Raw genomic sequence first — 20,021 nt, 5'->3', positions numbered from 1 at the left:
TAAATATCTTTGAAAATTAGTAAATAAATATTAATAACGGTCACTATTGCGGGCCCAAGCACGAAAAAGACAAGCATCGAAGAAATGCAAGCAACAGAATCAAAGGCCCAATCAGGCCGAGACCATGGAGTGCACGCTTATTTGGAAAACTGAATTAGCCGAGCATTAATAATGATTAATGATCACCTTCACTTCACAAAAGCCAAAATGTCAATTTATTACGATGGAGTGGATTGTGATCTAGGCAAGGAGGGCGTACCTTCTATTTTTCAATATTTTAAATAAATATATTCAATTTTAAAAATATTTTATAGTTTTTTTTTTTATATATATAATTTTGCTTGATCGTTATTTTCTGCTGTTTCTTAATCCATCAACTTGCTCCCGTGACTATACGTGTCACGTTCACAGTGGTAATCACCACACAATATTCTGGGAACACCCCCGCTTACAAATATCTCCTACCCTTACAGTTCCCACTGCACATACATTCCTGTCCCAAGTCCAAACCATGGAACGCTTACCTCTGCTCTTTCTCCTCCTCCTTACAGCCCTATCCTCCACCCTCGCATCCACAGTATCTTCCAGCAATCTCGACGATCCTTTAATCAGGCAGGTCGTATCAGACGGCGAGGATCATCTCCTCAACGCAGAGCATCATTTTACCACTTTCAAGTCCAAATTCGGCAAAAACTATGCGACTCAAGAGGAACATGATTACCGATTTAGTGTTTTCAAAGCTAATCTCCTCCGTGCCAAGAAACACCAGATGATGGACCCTACCGCTGCTCATGGCGTCACTAAATTCTCTGATCTTACTCCCAAAGAATTCCGCCGCCAGCTCCTTGGATTGAAGCGGCGGCTTCGGTTGCCGACGGATGCTAACAAGGCGCCGATCCTTCCTACTGGCGATCTTCCTACTAATTTTGACTGGCGTGACCACGGTGCCGTTACTAACGTCAAAGACCAGGTATCTTAATATCCTCTTTCCTGGCTTTTACTGTCAAGCATCATCGGACCAGTTTTCATGTCTGTCGAGTTTTTCACATTTTCTATAATTATTGTTGTGTTACGTGTTAAAAGATTGGGTTTTCGACAGGGATCGTGTGGATCGTGCTGGTCGTTTAGTGCTACAGGGGCATTGGAAGGAGCTCATTACTTAGCAACTGGAGAGCTTGTAAGCTTGAGTGAGCAACAGCTTGTGGATTGTGATCACGAGGTTTGACTTCGTTATTTTCATGCTCTTGATTCAGTCTTTCTTTCATTTATAACTAATATTAATTTTTATGGATTATTAGCAGTAGTTGTGATTCTTGTAGTCGTACATGGTCTGGGAATTTGTTAAGTGCCCGGAAGACTACAAGGGTTATGATTTTTTTACATGAAAAATGGGTTTTTTAAAAAGAGCTTATTCATTTTCTATCAAAGGAGATACGAAAATTTAGTTACTGTGCTATGATTCCTCGTTATGGTGTCCTATTGGAACCGTTACAGTGTGATCCAGAAGAATATGGTGCCTGTGACTCGGGCTGCAGTGGTGGGCTGATGAACAATGCCTTTGAGTACGCACTGAAGGCCGGTGGTCTTGAACGTGAGAAGGACTATCCTTATACCGGAAATGATCGTGGTGCTTGCAAATTTGACAAGAGCAAAGTCGCTGCATCGGTATCTAACTTCAGTGTTGTTTCCCTAGATGAAGATCAAATCGCTGCCAATCTGGTGAAGCATGGTCCACTCTCAGGTATCTAGCTACTTCTGGCTGTGGGTCTAGGCATTGGCATCTGTTCTCTCAACAACTCCTGTCAAGATTTGTATTTTGCCTATTTTTATCGTGGGAAGGCTAGTTATAAGGTTTTTTCTGCTTTCCACGGTGCAGTGGCTATCAATGCAGTTTTTATGCAGACATACATAGGTGGAGTTTCATGCCCATACATTTGCTCAAAGCACCAGGATCATGGGGTGCTGCTGGTGGGTTATGGAGCTGCTGGTTATGCTCCTATCCGGTTCAAGGAAAAGCCTTTCTGGATTATCAAGAACTCATGGGGAGAGAATTGGGGAGAGAATGGGTATTACAAGATCTGCAGGGCTCGCAACATATGTGGCGTGGATTCCATGGTTTCAACTGTCGCTGCTATTCACGCTACTGCCCAGTAGATTGTTGTGCCCTTTTAGCACATTGAATTAGTACTGTATTTTTAGACGGTGCTGCTGTTGTGTTATATGAAGTGTGGTGTGTGTATTGCAACCCATGTAAATGACTAGAATAATATAAGCCCCCCCCCCCCCCCCCCCCAAAAAAAAAAAAATTTATCTGGCAAAAGCTGTAATGATGTAGGTGGTGTTCCGTGTTCGTAATTTCATCAATTTATGCCAGGATTTACTGTTTAATAGTTGTGCATTGCTCAATCTTATTGCTACTGATGATCAACAATGTAATTTCTTTTACTTGCCTTTAAGTAAATTCAGAATATAATTTTCGGAATAATTTGGACTGATGCGTTCTCATGTGTTGATGACCTCCATTGTTTCCTGCAATTGATTTTAACCAGAAGCGTGTCGTGGGCACGTAATGTGAGGATTTGAAGCTTCAGAAAACATGATCTGATCCCAGTCCCCCACAGACACAACTACTGAAATCTAATAATGTGCCAAGTGGCAAACGTACAAACAAGCGCATTTTGGCGACAGGAGAGGTTGATTGTCCCGATAAATATAGAAATCTGATCACGTTTGGTTCCAGCTCCTCATCTACAAAGTGAGTTAACTGTCAATTGTCAACACTGTTTGCTTTCTTTATCCTCACTGGACAATATTGCACAGCAGTACCCTAACAATCACTGGTGAAGAATACAATCAACTAACCGACAAAATTCTAGAAGCTTGTACATCGTCCGAAATCTCGGTTAAGCTTCTTATTTGCTAACTGGCAAAATTCTAGAAGCTTCATATATCGTTTTTCCTCTATAGTTTCCCTTGAACCTCAACAATCTACGCTCAGGGAATAGGCAGCCACGCCTGCCAGGCTTGTTTCAGCAACCACAAACACCGTGGAAATGGTTGTTCCTGACGAAAAGGTTCTTCTTCCGAACTTGGAATCACTTCCTCCGTTGGCTTTCTTCAACTCTTTGATCATATTCAAAAGAATCGCAAGTTTGCTATATATACTTCAATGTGATAAATTCAATTACCTATCTATGCCCTTGACTGCTCTATCCAGTAAACATATCATTCATCATCTTGACCAAGCGAAGCAAATGAAAATGGATAGAATTTGTATCCATCTCCCACGTAAAATTTGTTTTGAAACTCCACCCAGTGAAGCCTCAAGGCATGTAGGAATGCACTCAGGGTTTCCATCACTAGGAGGACACCGACAGTTGCAAATATAAATACACACAATCCAATACCACGAGCAATGATGCTGTTGTACCTGCAGTCATTCACAGACAATTCATTACATTGCTTGATTAAATCTGAGAGATATCAAGTCACTTTCATCAAAAGCCAAAACATGGTCATGAGAACTCACCCCCATGCTAGAAGAAGGACCTTGTCATAGAATACACTCGATAGTTCTGAATGAGCCAGACTGAAAATCACAAAAACAAAAAACTCATTCAAATTAAACAGTTAACTTTCTGTACTCGAATGAAAAAAGCACCCCACATTCATCGTAAACAAGAGAGGTGTGTCAGGAAGGCCTATAAACATAAGATCTTAACAATCCAATCAATATTAACTCTGCATTTAGACAAGTAAAAGAGAAATTATACAATATACTAAAAGGAATCAATGCTCCAGTTACTATTTACACAGACACATAACACTGTGGATTAAAGCAGTATAATGGTAGAGCTGCCCTTGCCACAGAGAGTTGGAAAGACTGCAGGACGAGGGTGGGGTTATCTTTTCACTAGATGCATATGGCATTGAAGGGATGGTTTGAGAGAAAATAGTCAGCTCCAGTTTTGGTGGGGCTGCAGGCCCCAGACTGCGGACACCTAGCGAACACCTAGCGTTATGGCTGACAAGCCCTGGGCACTGGCTACAAACACATGGTGCTGGGGCTGCCCTCGTCGCTAGCCTTAGCCTTGGGTCCGGTGTCAAGACCCATTTTGCTTGGGTCCTGCGTCAGGACTCGGGTCTCTTGGGTCCTTTGTCGGGACCCAATCCTCTTGGATCTTTTGTCAGGACCCAAGGTTCTTGAGTTTATTAATATAATTATTTGTATTATAAATATTAATATTTTTCTTATAAATCAAAGTATTCATCTCAAAAATATAATTATTTGTGTTATAAATATAATTATTTTTTATTATAATTCAAAGTATTAATATAAAAATATTATTTGTGCTATAAATGTTATTATTTTTATTATGATTCTCTTGGGTGCTCCAGACGCAGAACCTCCAGACGCAGAACCAATTGGCCTTGGGTCCTGCGTCTGAACCTAATTCTGTTGGGTCTGGCGTCAAGACCCAATGCTCTTAGGTCCTTGGTCAAGACCCATTTCACTTGGGTTCTCACAAGGACCCAATGCTCTTGCCTTGCGTCAAGACCCAATCATCTTGGGTCATTTGTCAGGACTCAATGTTCTTGAGTCTTGGGTTTCCAAATATAATTATTTATGTTATAAATATTATTATTTTTATTATAATTGAAAGTATTAATATTAAAAATAGTATTATTTGTATTATAATTAATAAATTTGAAAAAATACTACTATTATTATCATTAATAAATTTTTACTATTGAAGAAAAATCATCATTTTTTTATGAGATTAAAATATATAAGAATTTAGGCAAATAAGTTAAATATTATTATTAGGTATGGTGTTGCAGCCAGACTCGACGCTCTTGGGTCCGGCGTTGCAGCTAGACCCAACACTCATGAATCTTAGATTTTTTTTATATTTTTTATGAAAATAAAAAGTTGGCCCACGCTGCGCCGCGGGCCACCTAACTAGTGACAGCTACATTGTGACGAGCAATCACAAACAAGCATTCAAATAAGGGTGGGAATTTATTTAGCTTGAAAATATAGATCTCAAGTAATTACTAGAAGAACCAACCTGAGGGCCCATAAACGTAAATATGAAGCTGTATTCGACACTGCTCCAAGAACAAACTCTATGGTATGTATAAGTTGGTGAACAAACACCTCGCTGAACTCAAATTCCTCATGGTTATGGGAAACAGAATGCGGCTCAATTTCAGGAGGGTAGTCATTGCTGTCCAGCCGTGCATAGGACTGACCTTGGAACCTCTGAACAATGCATTTAGGAATGATAGAGGTTAACAATTATTTTTACAAATGAGCAATAACAATGAATGCATTTGGGAAAAAAATGAGCATACTTCCTCATGTCGTTTCTTCAACAGAAAAGGCTTTGGAAACATCATCCATGGGACAGCAGCAAGGGCTGATAGGAGCAACAAGATCTGATGGTGAAACATGTTAGCTGGCTTCATTTTCTTAAACCACGAGGGAGAATTTCCACACAATCACTATAAAAGATATTATACCTGAAAAAATTTCTGGCCAATAAAAAGCTGATTGTCATCCAAATCATCAGTGGGACTTAGAAACATGTATATCATCACATGGTATAGATCAGCTTGTGAACCAGTGCACCACTTCACAATTATGAGGAGTGAAAGGTAACCAAACAAGCTGTTTAAGAAAATCATCTGGGGCACGAATTGGTACCTAAAACAATGCAACTGTCGCTAGTTAATTCTGAAAATGAAAATAAGAAAAAGAAGAAACAAGCAGTGAAAAGCAAAAGATATATATCTAAATGCTTCCAAGGTCCCATCTCTCCACTGTAGCAGATAAGGACGGTCATGTTTATAAGATTAAATACTCTAAAAAATTAAACTTGAACGTTCATGAAAGAACAATAACTTAAAACCATCATTATGCTGTTATTCCATAAGGACATGCTGTAACATAATATTTGAAACAATGCATTGCATGCAGGAATAAAGTATATAGCTCACCAGATGTTTATGTTATCTCCAAAGAACTTTGCATTGAAGTAGCTCATTATAATCCCAAGATTCATCTGGGCCACTCCAAATAAAATTGACATCTTCATCTTCATTGAGTTAAGAAAAGGTAACTCGCTCCGGCTACCATGCCATTTGGGATCCAAACCAAATGGATACGTAGCATGGAACTTAACTAGACCAGCAGTATAAGCATCCCTACAATGCAAATAAAGCATAAATCATTTACATGTAAAGTTGAACCACTCGTGCGCATGTAAAGTTGTACTGGTTAATACCTGCAAGACTGGTCACGACAGCCATACGCAGAGCGCCCAAACAGTTCAAATGGAACCGAAAAGAATTCATTGTATATCAACCCCGTGTAGATTGAAAAAATTCCCATCATCATTATCACATAACGACCACTGAAAGCCATTTCCATAATGTCTCCAAGCTTCTGTTGTTTGCAAAAGGAAGTAAGCCAAAGCATGCGACAATTAAGAGGAAGACAGTGCTTGCTAAGACAAACCAACGAGCTGTATCACAATTACCTGACTGGAAAGTTTCTTTTCCCTGATAATAAGATATAATGTTGCCAACAGCAAGCAAATACCATGGCCCCAATCACCAAACATTACAGCAAAAAGGAAAGGGAATGTGACAATTGTGTACACACTAGGATTTGCTTCCTGGTACTTGGCAACCCTGAAAAATTATTTTGTCAGCTAACACCTCTATTTCATCTTTGAAATAGTCAACGAGAACAGTCAATGGGGCAAATTAAATGATGCATGGATTACAGGTTGTGGAATGGGAGGAATGTCTAAGCCAAATGTATCCACTCATTATGCAACATGCAAGGAAAGAGAAGACCTATCCCTAAACTGTTTACACATATAAATTGACCAGCATTGAATTATTGGGACTGACATCCTGCAAAGACAGATAATATCAACTAAATATACTTCGGTCGACCACTACATATCACCTGGAACATACTAACAACAATCAGACACTAGTTTTCTATCTCTCAAACGCCATAATTTCTGTGTTCGAACAAATAATTTACTTAAAGAAACTGTAAGTTCTGCCAATGCCTAACATGGTTGTCACATACTGGTATTACCAGTCCGATCTTAAAGGCATCTAAAAACTTCTAAAGTTATGCTAGAGCCATATAGCCAATTATCCTTCCAAAAATTACTTAAAAAATTTTCAGACACTTTGTATTGTTTGCATGGCATAAGTAACTCACCCATACGCATCTACAATTTCTTGAAAAGCAGAAGTAAATTTGTTTGTTTGGAAAAAGGTAGGTGGTGATTCCTTTGTCTGCAAAACATGGAATATGGCTCCAATTTGTGAGTTGCTGTCTAAAGTCGCTCGCCTTAATCCATTTTGTATCTGCAGAGATACAACGACGAGACAATTTAAAAGATATGATTAATGCAAGATTTAACCAAGTACTGAGTATTATAAGTTAAGGGAACAAACCTGATCTTTTGCAAAAACAGGACACCAACCTTCAGCAACAAGACACTTCTTTGTCACATCCATGTTGAGCATGTTTAAAATGTGGTAAATTGATTTTTCCTTCTTCACCTATATGAGTTGAAAGCGACAAACTTAGTTGACAAAAAAGATTCAGCACAGCTTAACTCAACTTTTATTAATCCAGTGATGATCCAAAGTATTAAGTAAAATGACTTGAACAAACCAGAAAATTCCACTGCTCAAATTCAAAGCCGATGGTTTGTAACAAATTGCTCCGGTGCGCCAATCCAGCATCTATGGTGGTTTTAAGCTCTGCAAGTCTTCCAGACACCTAGAAATCAGTGAATTTACAAAATTTACATCAGAAAACTGGAGAGAAAGATGCTGGTGTACCTAAGAGCACTAAACAAAAACTCTAGGTTCATTTCAAAGTTGGGGAAAATGCAATTTTTTTTTATCCTCAGTTTACTACAAGTGAAACACTATATATTAATAAATTAGGAATTTCGTGCAATTATTTAGTTCTACCTGGGAGTGAGGTTGCTTATGCCTTTATGTGCTTTTCCCTTAAAAGAAATCAAATTAATGCTTTTTTAGTGCTTTTCAATGGTTTTGATGTGCTGATGTCAAAAATAAAAAAACAAATCTGAAAAAATCATTTTTATGCATTTTCAAGCAAAAGGCACTTTAGAAAAGCACCCTGCACCACAATGTCAAACACCCTCTAAAACTAGCTTGGGGATTGATGTTATCTTCCGGCAATTATGCTCTACTGATTTCTTATTAAAGGCATTATCTAGCTCATGAACTTTTTTTCCCTTTCCGAAGCATCAAGGGAAAAATACCTTTCCTGTTAAATTTGACACGTTTTCAGTTTTGCCCCTGAAACTGTTACACATTTATTTATATGCCTATATAAGAACACTCACAAGGCCACAATACCTTGTACTAACAAAATCATGTCCATTGACATAAAGTAAAAGCAAATTAAATTCCTATGAATCTCAAGCCACATTGCTTCAAACACGACATGCTGTACTTGGATCTTCTGTCCCAATAATTGTTGCCAGTTGATAGGGAGTGAACTCCATTCTCTTTCCCAGTAATTGGAGCATGTTTTATGGTTGTCTAGACCAAATGACAGTAAAGTACACGGAAAGCAAGAAAAAGAAAAGGCAATTCATGTTTCTTATGTGTAATCAAGTATGGCAATGAGCAGACGGTAAAAAAAGATAAAACAGAGAGAAAAATAATCCTAGTCCTCCAGAATCCTCAAGAAGAGAAATAAAAATAATTGTTTGCTCTCTAAAATTGACCGACTAATCAACTTTCAGTGTGCCAGGCTTCTAACCTACCAGAATCAGAGGTAAGAAACATGAGCAATCATGAATTATACCTGTGAAATAATCTGAAACTGTTTGTTTAGGTCCTCCGTAAAAGGGTAGCGGTTTGCTCCAAAACCTTCACAGAGTTTAAGAATCTTGTTCTTTGCTCTTTCACCAGAATAGAAGACAACAAATACATTTTTCTCAACCTGTCAAATTGATAAATCATAAGCTTTTCAAAATAAAGCGTGTATATCCAACTCTGGAAATGGAGAGCAGATAAACATCATCCAGGAATCAACCTCATCCCCCGACACAGGATCAACAACAGCATTTTCAAGCACAGTTTGCTTCAAAAAGACATTGCCCCTAGTTGCTCGAAACAAAATCCTTTCAAAAGCCATTGATTTTTCTCTTGCAACAAGACCACTGATATAACCCAGCTTTACTTGCTTTGATGGATCCATTGTCATTTCCTAAAGAATGTTCATTTTTAAGAATCAGTTAGCAGAAAATGACAAACTTTCAGCTGCTATAGTAAAGAACAGGAAAAAATGAAAAGCAGTTACCTGCTCCAACAATAATGATCTCTCAACGGATTGTTCAGTAGTGTTATATAATTCAAGTTCACCCTGCTGAGCTGCAACAATGCTTTGAGCTGAGTGGAAAAGTTCACCAGCCTGACATGAGATACAAAAAGTACCCACCTGTTTCAGAGCTCCATTGGCCTTTTACAGTAAATTACAGAATGCTAATCTCTATAACATTTGAAATTCCTGGTTGAGTAGATTAAAATTGAAAGTGATAGCATATGTTTCAGAAATTTCTCCTGACAGAAGTTGCTGATGGCCAGTTCATCTATGTGTTGAGTTAACGTTTAGTGCATGTGTGTGTGGGAGAGAAAGGCCTATAAGGCTATAAGATGCAAGAGACTCAAAGGCCTCGTCATCACACTGGAGGCCTTGGAAGTAAAAGAAGCCATACCTTCTGCAAGACGAGCTTATATTCTGATAGTTCATTATAAGTGTGTTGTAGCATTTCATTGTTCAAATTTATCTCTATCAGCTCTGATTCCAATTCTCCAAGCGTTACCTAAAATTGCCTCGATATATCACAAGTTATAATTCCAAGGAATCATACTCTAAAAAACTAAACAATCTAAATTAATACCTCCAAATGATCCAGATCAATATCGCCACTTCTTAAAGACTTCGTCGACGGTGACAGCCCAGCCTTCCTCATTTGCTCCTTGAAGAAACGTAGCTTGCGAGCCATTTCTGCACATCTTTTAATCTACACATCATAAAAAATTCAACACCTATCGATTATCCACCAACATTTTCAACATTTGCATAACAGAATTGATCTCTACACTATCAAAACCAAACCTGAGCAGCATACGTCCGCTGGAACGGGCTCTTTTCCGCGTTAAGCTGGATAAAACAGTAAAAAACATACCCTTACTTCATCAAAACCGTAATGTGATAACGAAAACCAAAAAAGAAACTCCAGTTCTTCATATTCAATTTCGTAACCGTAAACACAGAATACCGAAATCATTCAAACTAAAACAAATCCGATCGAGTTCAATCCAAATTAATATCAGAGAAATCACATTACGCGGATCATTAACTAAAACAAATCCTAATATTATTATGGATAGGTAAGCAATTGAACCGAACAACAGAAAAATCTCAAAACAAAAAAAATGCTTACATCATTGAATTGGAAGAGGCCAAGGTCCCCGAGATAAGAAATTGTGCGATACGCTGATTCAATAGGAATGATAAGTTGCACTAATTGCATCGGCTCCGAACGCATCAGATCCATGGTTGGGCCAGAACTTCCGTCGCCCATTTTTCACAGATCGAGAGATCTCAAATTGTGTAATTTATTTGCGTTAATATATATATATATATATATATATATAGAGAGAGAGAGAGAGAGGGGGGGGGGGAGGGAGGGAGGGGGGGGGAGAGGGGGGGGTAGATCGTACAAATTGGAGAGATCTCACCGGACGATCAATTCACTTTTTCGTTTGTTTACGTTACCAATTCCCAACTGACTAGCGTGGTGTGGAACTAGAGATGTTCCGTTGTGTTTCCCCCGTCGTTTTCACGCGCATAATTTGGAAAAAAAGCCCTAAAAAAGATAGACGATGTAGTGTTTCGTGATATTCGTAGTCAATGCTTCTGCTGTCCATGGTTTAACCTTCAACCCTGGACCGACATGGCACAAAATATAAAATAATTACGGATATAATAAATTAACCCGACCCGAAAACCTGAGTTTTAAGCCTATTCGATGATGATTGGTTTTTTTGACCCAGCCACTAGAGCCGCTCTGAAATGAAAATGACATTATTTTTATTATTGTTAGATAAACGTTATTAAGTTATTGTATTGAAAAAAATTCCTCTTATTATGCATAAGTATATTATAAAAAATTTATAAGTGATACATAAAAGCCTTAACAAGTGATGGTTAATGTATAAATGATATGTAGGTTTATATTAGGGGTGATTATTTTCAGTTTGGTTCGGTTTTTATTAAAATAAAGTAACCAAACCGAAATTAAAAAAAAACAAACCGAAACCGATTCAAACTGACCGGTTTCGATTCGGTTTGGTTTTTTAGGACAAAAACCGGTTTGACTCGGTTTTTCTGATTTGGATTTTTTTTAATTTGGCTCAGTTTGACTCGGTTTTTTTCCGGTTTGGCTCGGGTTTTTATACGGTTTCGGTTCGGTTTGGTTTTTTTGGTTTCAGACTTATAAAACCGAACCGGTCAGCTTTTTTAAAATTTTAATCTGTTTTTTTCAGGGTTCGGTTTTTCCAGTTTTTTTTTTAATTTTCTTGGTTTAATCGGTTTTTTTCTCACCTTTAGTTACATAAAAATCTCATTTAATAAATGATGTGGCAAGTGATAAATGATGTTATATAACTCATCCAGTTACCATACAAGTGATTTAAAAAATCATCTCATAATTCTCATTAAATGTTATCTGTATTGGTAAAAAATTGATATATTTTATAGATTATTACTGCAGGGAATAAAAGAAAAAGGATAATATATTAATTTATTCTTTAGATGCACTCTTGTATTCTTTAAGAAATTTTTATTCTCGTATATTCTTTTATTTTTATAACCATTACTAACAGTTTTTAGATAAAGTTAACCTTCGAACTATCAAAAGTAAATTAATTTTTTTTAATTAGAAATCAGTTTGAAAAACTTTTCAGTTATGAATTTGACATTTTAGCTCTCGAGATCTCATCATTACAAATCCTTTTCATATCCATGCGTGCGTATATCCCACAGTTTTATTTTCTATCTAGCCCGTTGGCATGTTTCTAATTTATGGAAAATTCCACAGAATTTATACTGTCTATTTATAATTAATTTCCTCTCTGCATTAATTTCCATGGATTACTATTAAATCTAAATTTAATGAGTTTAAAAGCCCAAAAATTCATGATTTAGGCAGTATGTTTGGGCCTAACTGTTCATGACCTTAGCTTTGAGGAAGAGCTCACTGCTCACCCCTTGTAATCTTAGTTATATTTTTTGATTTTACTATTTCTATACCTTTAGGTTAGGTGTATAAAAAAAAATTTCAAGAATCTACCATATTTTCATTGCATTAATATTAATATAAAAGATATTTATCATTAATTGATATATATATCTTATTAATGCTACCGAAATAAAATAATACTTCAGCTCCTTCTCCTCGTAAAATAATAAAACTCGTGGGTTATAAATATCTCATAAATCTTTAAATATTTAGGTTATCAAGTTTTATTCTCTACTAAATAAATATTTTTAGAGCATCTCTCTCTAAAATATTATTACACTCAATTTCTAAAAAAATATTTGAGCATTTGATAGTCCAAAAATCAATCAAATGAGATTTTTTACAGGTGCTGGCTACTCAATCATATTGGCTTACCAAGTAATAAACACTAATCACATTGATTAGGGAAAATAAATCAGATTGCTAGAATCAAAAAATTAATCGATTATCTAACATATAAGCCTTGTTACTAAAGTACTTTAAATTTTTGAGACATTATAGATAAGCTTTTACTTAAAAAAATTTATAAGACGGGCTCCACCATTCTTGGATTCCTCCAACCACCTAGAAGTTTTTATAAGTATAAGCTCCTCCTCCAGGAATTTCTTCACCTATTAGAAAAACTTTATAAGTATAAATTTCTTTATAGTTTCACCTTACCCTCTTGAAAAACTTTCTAAATATGGATTCTTCCACAATTACCCTTTACGTGCTTGTAAATGTTTTTTTCAACCGTGATACATGCCCCTCCACACAGGCTCTTCGATATATTAATAGTCGATGCATTAATAGGGTTTCCATCCCTAATATCATACAAAGAAAACTTGAAAAACCCAATACATGATATTCTTACAAGTTTTTGCATGTAAATATTACAAAGACTCGGGGTTATTGATAAACCTAAATTAACGATCTTAAAAAACTTCTAAAGACCAAAAAACCCATGATCTTAGACAACATGTCTGGGCTCAACCGCCCATGGTCTCAGTTTTGAGGAAGAGCTAAACTTTCACGGGCTTAACTACATTTTGAATCCTACTATCCCTACACCATTGGATATATAAAAAATCTCTTATTTCCATCATATTGATATTTATGTAATAGATATTCATCTCTTATTAATACTTATGTAATAAATATTTATCCCTCGTTAATGCTATCATAACAAAATAACATTTTAGCCCTTCATATCCACAAAAGGACAGGACTTGTGAGTTGTAAATATCTCGTAAATCTTTCAAGTTTCAAGTTTACAATCTCTATTTTCAATATATATATATATATATATTTAGAGTATATCTTTTTAAAAAATTATTTAGTTAAATATCCAAGAGTTTCCAAATCTATCAAATAAAATCTTTTACAAATACTAGCTATCTTAGACATTTTAGCTCACTAGACTCCAATAGAAAAAATAGATCAAATTGTTAGAATCAATAAATTAATTAATTATACAACACATAAATATTTATTTTAAACTACTTTGATTTTTTTGATACATCATCAATCATCAACATGATTATTTAGGAGAGCATGATACCATGTTTGAAGTTATAAGAACACTAATGAAAAACAACCATTTCTGTAATAGATTATTGTTAATGAATTGTATTAATAGTTGAATTACATTTTACATTTCTGTAAAACACGATTCAAATAAGTGAGATAATGAGTTTTTAAATGATTTTAATATATATTAATATTAAAATTGTATTGCTCATTTTTAAGAGATAATTTATTATTTAATAAATGTATACTTGATGAATACGTGTAGTAAAAAGTTTATTCAGAAAATTAAAATTCTCTCCTCGTCGTTATATTTTTATGTTAGAAACATACTTGAAAATAATAAAAGTTAGAAAAGAAATGTAATTTTTTCTTTATCAAATTACATTCAAGATATTATTCTTTTAAAGAGTTTGCAATGTATCAATATAAACTTTTTCCAAATAATTATTTGAATATAAGAATTACAAAGTAAGGGGCATTATAATTTATATTTATTTATTTCTATTTAAGATTAAAAAAAATTACAATAACATGATTTTATCGGTAAAAGACAACTAGCAATCAATCAGTTCTAAAGCGTTGTTGTTTTTTTGTTGAAAAGTAGTTTCTATAAAAAATAAATTATTAGAAAGTTAATTATTTTTTAATATTTCACAGTATTATGAAAAATAAATTGAAAAACACTTTATAGTGTTTGACTATATCATAAAAAATAACTTATTAATGTTTTATTTTAAAAAAATTTATTAAAAGAATAGAGAGTAGATTTGACAAATAAAAAATTGAAGGAGGATTAAATTGCAAAAAAAATCAATCAAAATAATAGAGACCAAATCTAACATATAAAAAAATTGAATGGTGATGAAATTGAAAAAATAATAATTTCATAAACTATTTTAAATAAAACAAATAGCAATGAAAAAAATAATGATGAAATATGATAGATAAAAATATTTAATTAAAAAAATAGTAAGAAAAGATAAATAATAATAAAAAGAATGAGTATTAAAGTTGGTGTAAAAATCAAATAAAATTAAATTTTAAATAATCAAATTGAATATATATATATATATATATATATATATATATATATAGCAATCAAAAGATTGAGGACCAAATTTAATATAATTAATAAATAATGAGATATTTTTTATTTTTTTACAACTTCTCAAAAATATTTTTGGCCTGAAAATATTTTTTTAGAAATCAACTCAAATCTTTTTTTTAATTAAAAAATATTTTTTATTTACAAACTTGTCTAATAAAATCATTTTTCATGAAATAGTTTCTCTTTAACTTATCTATTTGGCTTTGCACTGCGGTTCTTAGACGCGATAGTTTAGGTTCCATTTGGGAACGTGGTGTAAATAATATTTTTTAAAATTTTAAATTTTTTTATTTAAAATAATTTTTTATATTTTCGGATCGTTTTAATATATTAATATTAAAAATAAAAAAATAAAAAAATTTATTTTAAGATATTAATTTTTTTTTAAAATCAATCATCATTATCATCGTCTCAAACGACTGTTAAGGTGATGTTACCTAAAAGCAAGTATAAGATGAGAATGCTAAGATAGCAGATGAGATCATCTTCTTCTTTTTTACATAGATTTTCTCTCACGCATAAAACACGACCATGCACATGCTTGCTGGCTGTAATAGCAAAGAACTGCTGAAGGGGCCACCTTTTGTAGCTCAAAAAAACAAAGCCACGAAGAAATAAACAGAGCAGATGTGCATGCGCCTGACCCATAACCTACAAGGCCTAGTGAGAAAACGAAACCCCATAGCTCCTTGGGGATGAGTCAGCCTTTTCAAGAGGATAATTTTGGTGAACAATCCAAAAGGACTGCATGTCAATATTGGGTTTGCAGTCCCATCTCAGTCCTTGACTGCCAATCCTGTCTTAGCTGGAGGTTTTTCGTGTGCATATCAGCCACCCAAGATAATTAAAAAAAAAAACTAAATTAAAATTAAAAGTAATTTGCCATAAATTCACTTAATTACCAGAAAAATATTAAACTCGTGTGAAGGGATTTTTTTTGTCTTTTTAATTTTTTTTATATACTAAAATGACTAGTGTCCTTGAAATAAAAAATTATTAGGCTGGTGTCCGATGTTTTCACCTTTTTATTATATTTTTTTCTGAAATAACTAGGTTTATTTAGAAATTATTTAGTAATTTAACAAATAAAAATATTGTTAAAAAAATAGCTAACATATGCATTCAAATGGACAACACCCATGCTTTTTGAGTGGTGTATGTAGTATCGTCCAAACACCTCGTTCAACGACAATATTTCAATTGTCTCAGAGGTTCTTTCATGATGCGACAACGCGTGTAGAAAAAAAGTATATGGTTTGGTGTGATGATTTTATTTTTTTTTTCTCTTTCATCCTTGATTTTCATGTTGACCCTTCAAAAAAATTTCTCCTTCATATTCAGTATATGTTCTTTTGATTACTATATGTTTTATATGAAATAATTTATCAAATTGAGATTTTATTTCAATTTCATTTTCCTTCAATTGTTTTCTCCTTCAAATTTGGTCCCCATTTTGTATATATATATTCCACTAGTTTTTTTATCCTACTTGATTTAATTATTATTCTTTTAATTGCTATTTTTTAACTTTGAAATTTTTTAATTTTTTTTCTGGTTTATCCTTCAATGTTAAATTGGTTGGAAATTGAGTTTTTTGGTTGAGTCTGGGTCTAGGATTTCACAAGTTATAAATTTGAGAAATTGACCAAGGTTAGGAGATTCGTCGAGATTTGCTTGGTTTTTTTTTCCCTTTTTTTCCATTTTCAACTTTCAATATTTATTTAATTAAGGATTGGGCTCTGTTATTTTTTTTATTAGTTTTCTATTAGATTTTTTTATTAATTTTAAAAATAATCTAGGTTATCTCTATCTTCAACATTAAGATGTTTAGCAATCAAACTTCATAGTTTTATTTAATTTGATTTTGATGAGATTACCCTAGCATCATAACCAGATTGTAAATTTTGCATGCTAACCTAGGTTGATCCAAGTCATTTTTTTTATGTTTTTTGTATTATGTTTTTTTTTCAATTTTATCATTTAATATTTTATTTGTTAGGAGTTGAGTTTCGAAACTTTTTCATTTTACTTTATATGATGAAGCTATTACATTCTCATTTAATTTTTCTTAATTACGAGATAAGATTCTCAATATTTGATTTTTTTTAAAATGACCTTTTATTTTAATTTCACCCTTCATCATTTGATTAATTGAGAATCAATCTTCATGCTTTTTCTTGTTTTCTTTCTATGAAGCTATATTAGTCTTATACTGATCATGGAGTTAATGGATTAACATGGTTTGACTCAAGGTTCTTTTTCATTGCTTCAAGAATTTTTTTCCAGTTTCACCCTTTAGTATTGGGTTATCTGGTAATTTAGTTTGATGATTTTATTTAATTTATTTTTGGCGGGGGTTACTCTATTGTCACGATCAAGTCATGTATTTGGTATGCTAACTAGGATGGACTTGGATTGAGTTTTTTTGGTACTTTTTTTTTGTTTTCAATTTTTTCTCATATTTTTTTTTGCTTTTTAGAAATGTTTGCATCATCCTAACATTTTGTTTTTTATTAAAAAAAATTAGGTTAGCCAGCTACGTAGCGCGAATCACCTATCTAGTAAGTATTCATTATTCTTCGAGTTTTTATTATATTTATTATTTATTGTATAAAAAATTTAGATATTCATATTTTATCAATTGATATTTATTATTAAAATATTATTTATTACTCAACATAAAATAAATAATTAATAATATGTATTTGAATATAATAACAAAATAATAAATAACACACACATATATATTGAATTACGTTTAGATTGAACTTCAGGTGAGATTTAATAATATTTATATTGAGTTAAATATATATCCAAGAAAAGCATCTCATTCAAATAAGGATAATTATTTATTAGATTGAGGTTAAATTTACATCTCTAATGATAGCATCTAGGCAGTCTTCATGATTAATGTTTTTTTTTTGGGTATAATTTATTTACGATTAATGTTGTTGAGTATATTTTCTCACTAAAATCCAAAGGGTATTTTCTTATTGGGGTTTATGATCCCTGCTACAAATGCAGAACCAATTTTGCAGCGTTATACAAATGGCATCCTCTTCCAAATCCTAATGGCCCTGTAAAATACAAACGCATGCGTACAATATATACTATAAGGTCAACATCGAGTCTCTTATACTGTATACCCAATCCAATTAACACAGGGACACGCATTATGAACAATGATAATGGCCTGTATATGTTTGGGTCTGAAGCTAAAGATCAAGTGAAAATCGGAGAAGTACTTGTTAATTTGGTATATATGTACGATAAGGGAAACAAACGTTCTACGTTCGGTGAGAGGTGCGCCAACAAGCTTTGGAGTACACGAGGGCGTTCCGTTGATCCATGTAGCAGCGGCGCGCAGTTGCAGAAATGGTGGTGATGGCAAATGCAATTAATGAGAGTGTATGATAAATATAGTGCTGGCGATTCTAAAATAATAATAGTAATAAAGTGCTGGCAGCACCGCTGATCGGGAAAAAAAAAGTGTTACACAGAAATTTTAAAAAATCTAAGGCATTGAGCCCACCAAGACAACAAGAAACCTACTGTTAAAAGCATGTCTTCGATATATAGAAGTGGATTTTAATGATGACAACTTCCTCAATGCTGATCATTTATTCATTAAAGTATCAATAATCATCCGCATTGTGCACTAAACAAGCACAAATGCGCGCATCCTCGTGCTAAGAATTTATGTGATCTCGAATTCATGGCAAGTCTATATATGCAAGAGAAAAGAAAATAAATTACTGTTGTTTTACTGTCAAATATTATGCAAAAGAAGAGGTCAGGAGTGGGCGTGAATTTATGCTTGAAGAAGAAAGGTGGTGGGACTTGAGAACAAGATCCTCTGCCTTTGGTTATTTTGTTGGGGCTATATATACAAATGTCTCCTCAGTCATGAATTTGGTAACCATATCCTCTGAATGCATCCGCCTTTCGGATTCCAAGTAGTCGATTTCACATTGACGAGGACAGGACAGGCATCCAATAATATTTATTCCCTCTTATTTTCCACAGATCTAGCAATATTTATGCATCACCAAGTAAGAACAAGATGCGAGGATTTTTTTTTTTTTTAAAAAGGGCAAAAAATGAAACCCACGATTTACTTTGATGGCCACCTAGATTGCCCCTTTACGTATTTTTCTCTAGAAATTAATTTAATCTTTTAAAATATCGATTATCTGAGTTAACAAGCAGAAGTAAAAAATAAAGTTCATTTGTTTGATCCCCAAGTTCAAAGTTACAAGAAGGAAGGAGACAACCTTTAGTTTCACCTTTTACTTTCTACCGTCCATGATATTAAAATAATTAATGAATTTTATCTTTTTTAAAATATAATTATGATTGTTTTTTAAAATATTTTTTTTAATATTAAAAAAATATTAATTTAAAGTAAAAAAAATAAAAAAAATTTAATTTCTTTTTAAAAATACTTTTGAAATGCAAAAATAAACCAAACCTAAATTTACTTACCATATTTCTATAAAAGTAATTTTTAAGTTAAAAAAAGAGCTGAATAGGGTGAAAATACATATAGATGTCATTTCAATAAAAACCAATTATATAAACACTAGCATATTTGATATATGTAAATTTTAAATAGAAAATAAACGATTCTTTTTTTCTTAATTAAAAAAAGGAATTCAATAATAAGTAGTTGTACTTTTCATTGAAAACAAGAGATACCCCGCTTTATTTGTAATGCAGAATATATATTTATTTATTTATTTGTTTGAATGACGCCTAATTTAATTTTCAAATAGCATTTGACCTAATCGTTGCGATTCTAGAAGAACATCGCATATAAACAATAATAACTTATGTTTGCATATAAACATTGCATATAATTTATATTATTTTTTAATATATATTTTTACTTAAAAGTTTTTTGACTTTAAAATTTATATAAATTTACATTATTTTGTGTTTAATTTTTATCAAATAAATAAGAATAGTAAGATTCGAACTCGTAATCGCTTGGTTATTAAGGTTTTGATACCATG

At 33.3% G+C, this 20,021-nt stretch overlaps 2 protein-coding genes across 2 annotated transcripts; one reads left to right on the top strand and one right to left on the bottom strand.

The window, feature by feature from the left end:
• The first annotated feature begins 453 nt into the window (after positions 1-453).
• LOC133695489 (cysteine proteinase 15A-like) lies at positions 454-2,485 on the top strand. The gene is made up of 4 exons (XM_062117506.1): positions 454-970; positions 1,100-1,219; positions 1,495-1,741; positions 1,877-2,485. The coding sequence occupies exons 1-4, from the start codon at positions 512-514 to the stop codon at positions 2,152-2,154; spliced, it is 1,104 nt and encodes a 367-aa protein (XP_061973490.1). The 5' UTR covers positions 454-511; the 3' UTR covers positions 2,155-2,485.
• Positions 2,486-2,676: 191 nt separating this feature from the next.
• Positions 2,677-10,726, bottom strand: LOC133695488 (V-type proton ATPase subunit a2-like). Its single transcript, XM_062117505.1, has 18 exons — positions 10,530-10,726; positions 10,202-10,246; positions 9,984-10,106; positions 9,798-9,905; positions 9,383-9,493; positions 9,116-9,289; positions 8,885-9,022; positions 7,712-7,819; positions 7,489-7,596; positions 7,250-7,398; positions 6,546-6,699; positions 6,291-6,451; positions 6,004-6,210; positions 5,527-5,710; positions 5,359-5,442; positions 5,073-5,266; positions 3,530-3,589; positions 2,677-3,430 (listed from the first exon to the last, which is right to left on the bottom strand). The coding sequence occupies exons 1-18, from the start codon at positions 10,668-10,670 to the stop codon at positions 3,226-3,228; spliced, it is 2,454 nt and encodes an 817-aa protein (XP_061973489.1). The 5' UTR covers positions 10,671-10,726; the 3' UTR covers positions 2,677-3,225.
• Positions 10,727-20,021: the final 9,295 nt, after the last annotated feature.

The sequence above is a fragment of the Populus nigra genome, chromosome 5 (assembly GCF_951802175.1).
Source record: "Populus nigra chromosome 5, ddPopNigr1.1, whole genome shotgun sequence".
NCBI classification, from domain to species: domain Eukaryota; kingdom Viridiplantae; phylum Streptophyta; class Magnoliopsida; order Malpighiales; family Salicaceae; genus Populus; species Populus nigra.
The sequence above is the reverse complement of the archived record's forward strand: the minus strand, read 5'-3'. Positions and strand labels throughout refer to the sequence as shown.

Coding starts and splice junctions, on each gene's coding strand:
- LOC133695489 (XM_062117506.1), top strand. CDS start 512: ATGGAACGCTTACCTCTGCTCTTTCTCCTCCTCCTTACAGCCCTATCC. Junction 971..1,099: donor TTACTAACGTCAAAGACCAG/GTATCTTAATAT, acceptor GGTTTTCGACAG/GGATCGTGTGGATCGTGCTG. Junction 1,742..1,876: donor GAAGCATGGTCCACTCTCAG/GTATCTAGCTAC, acceptor TCCACGGTGCAG/TGGCTATCAATGCAGTTTTT.
- LOC133695488 (XM_062117505.1), bottom strand. CDS start 10,670: ATGGGCGACGGAAGTTCTGGCCCAACCATGGATCTGATGCGTTCGGAG. Junction 10,107..10,201: donor AGCGGACGTATGCTGCTCAG/GTTTGGTTTTGA, acceptor TATGATGTGTAG/ATTAAAAGATGTGCAGAAAT. Junction 5,443..5,526: donor TTGGCCAGAAATTTTTTCAG/GTATAATATCTT, acceptor TTTCACCATCAG/ATCTTGTTGCTCCTATCAGC.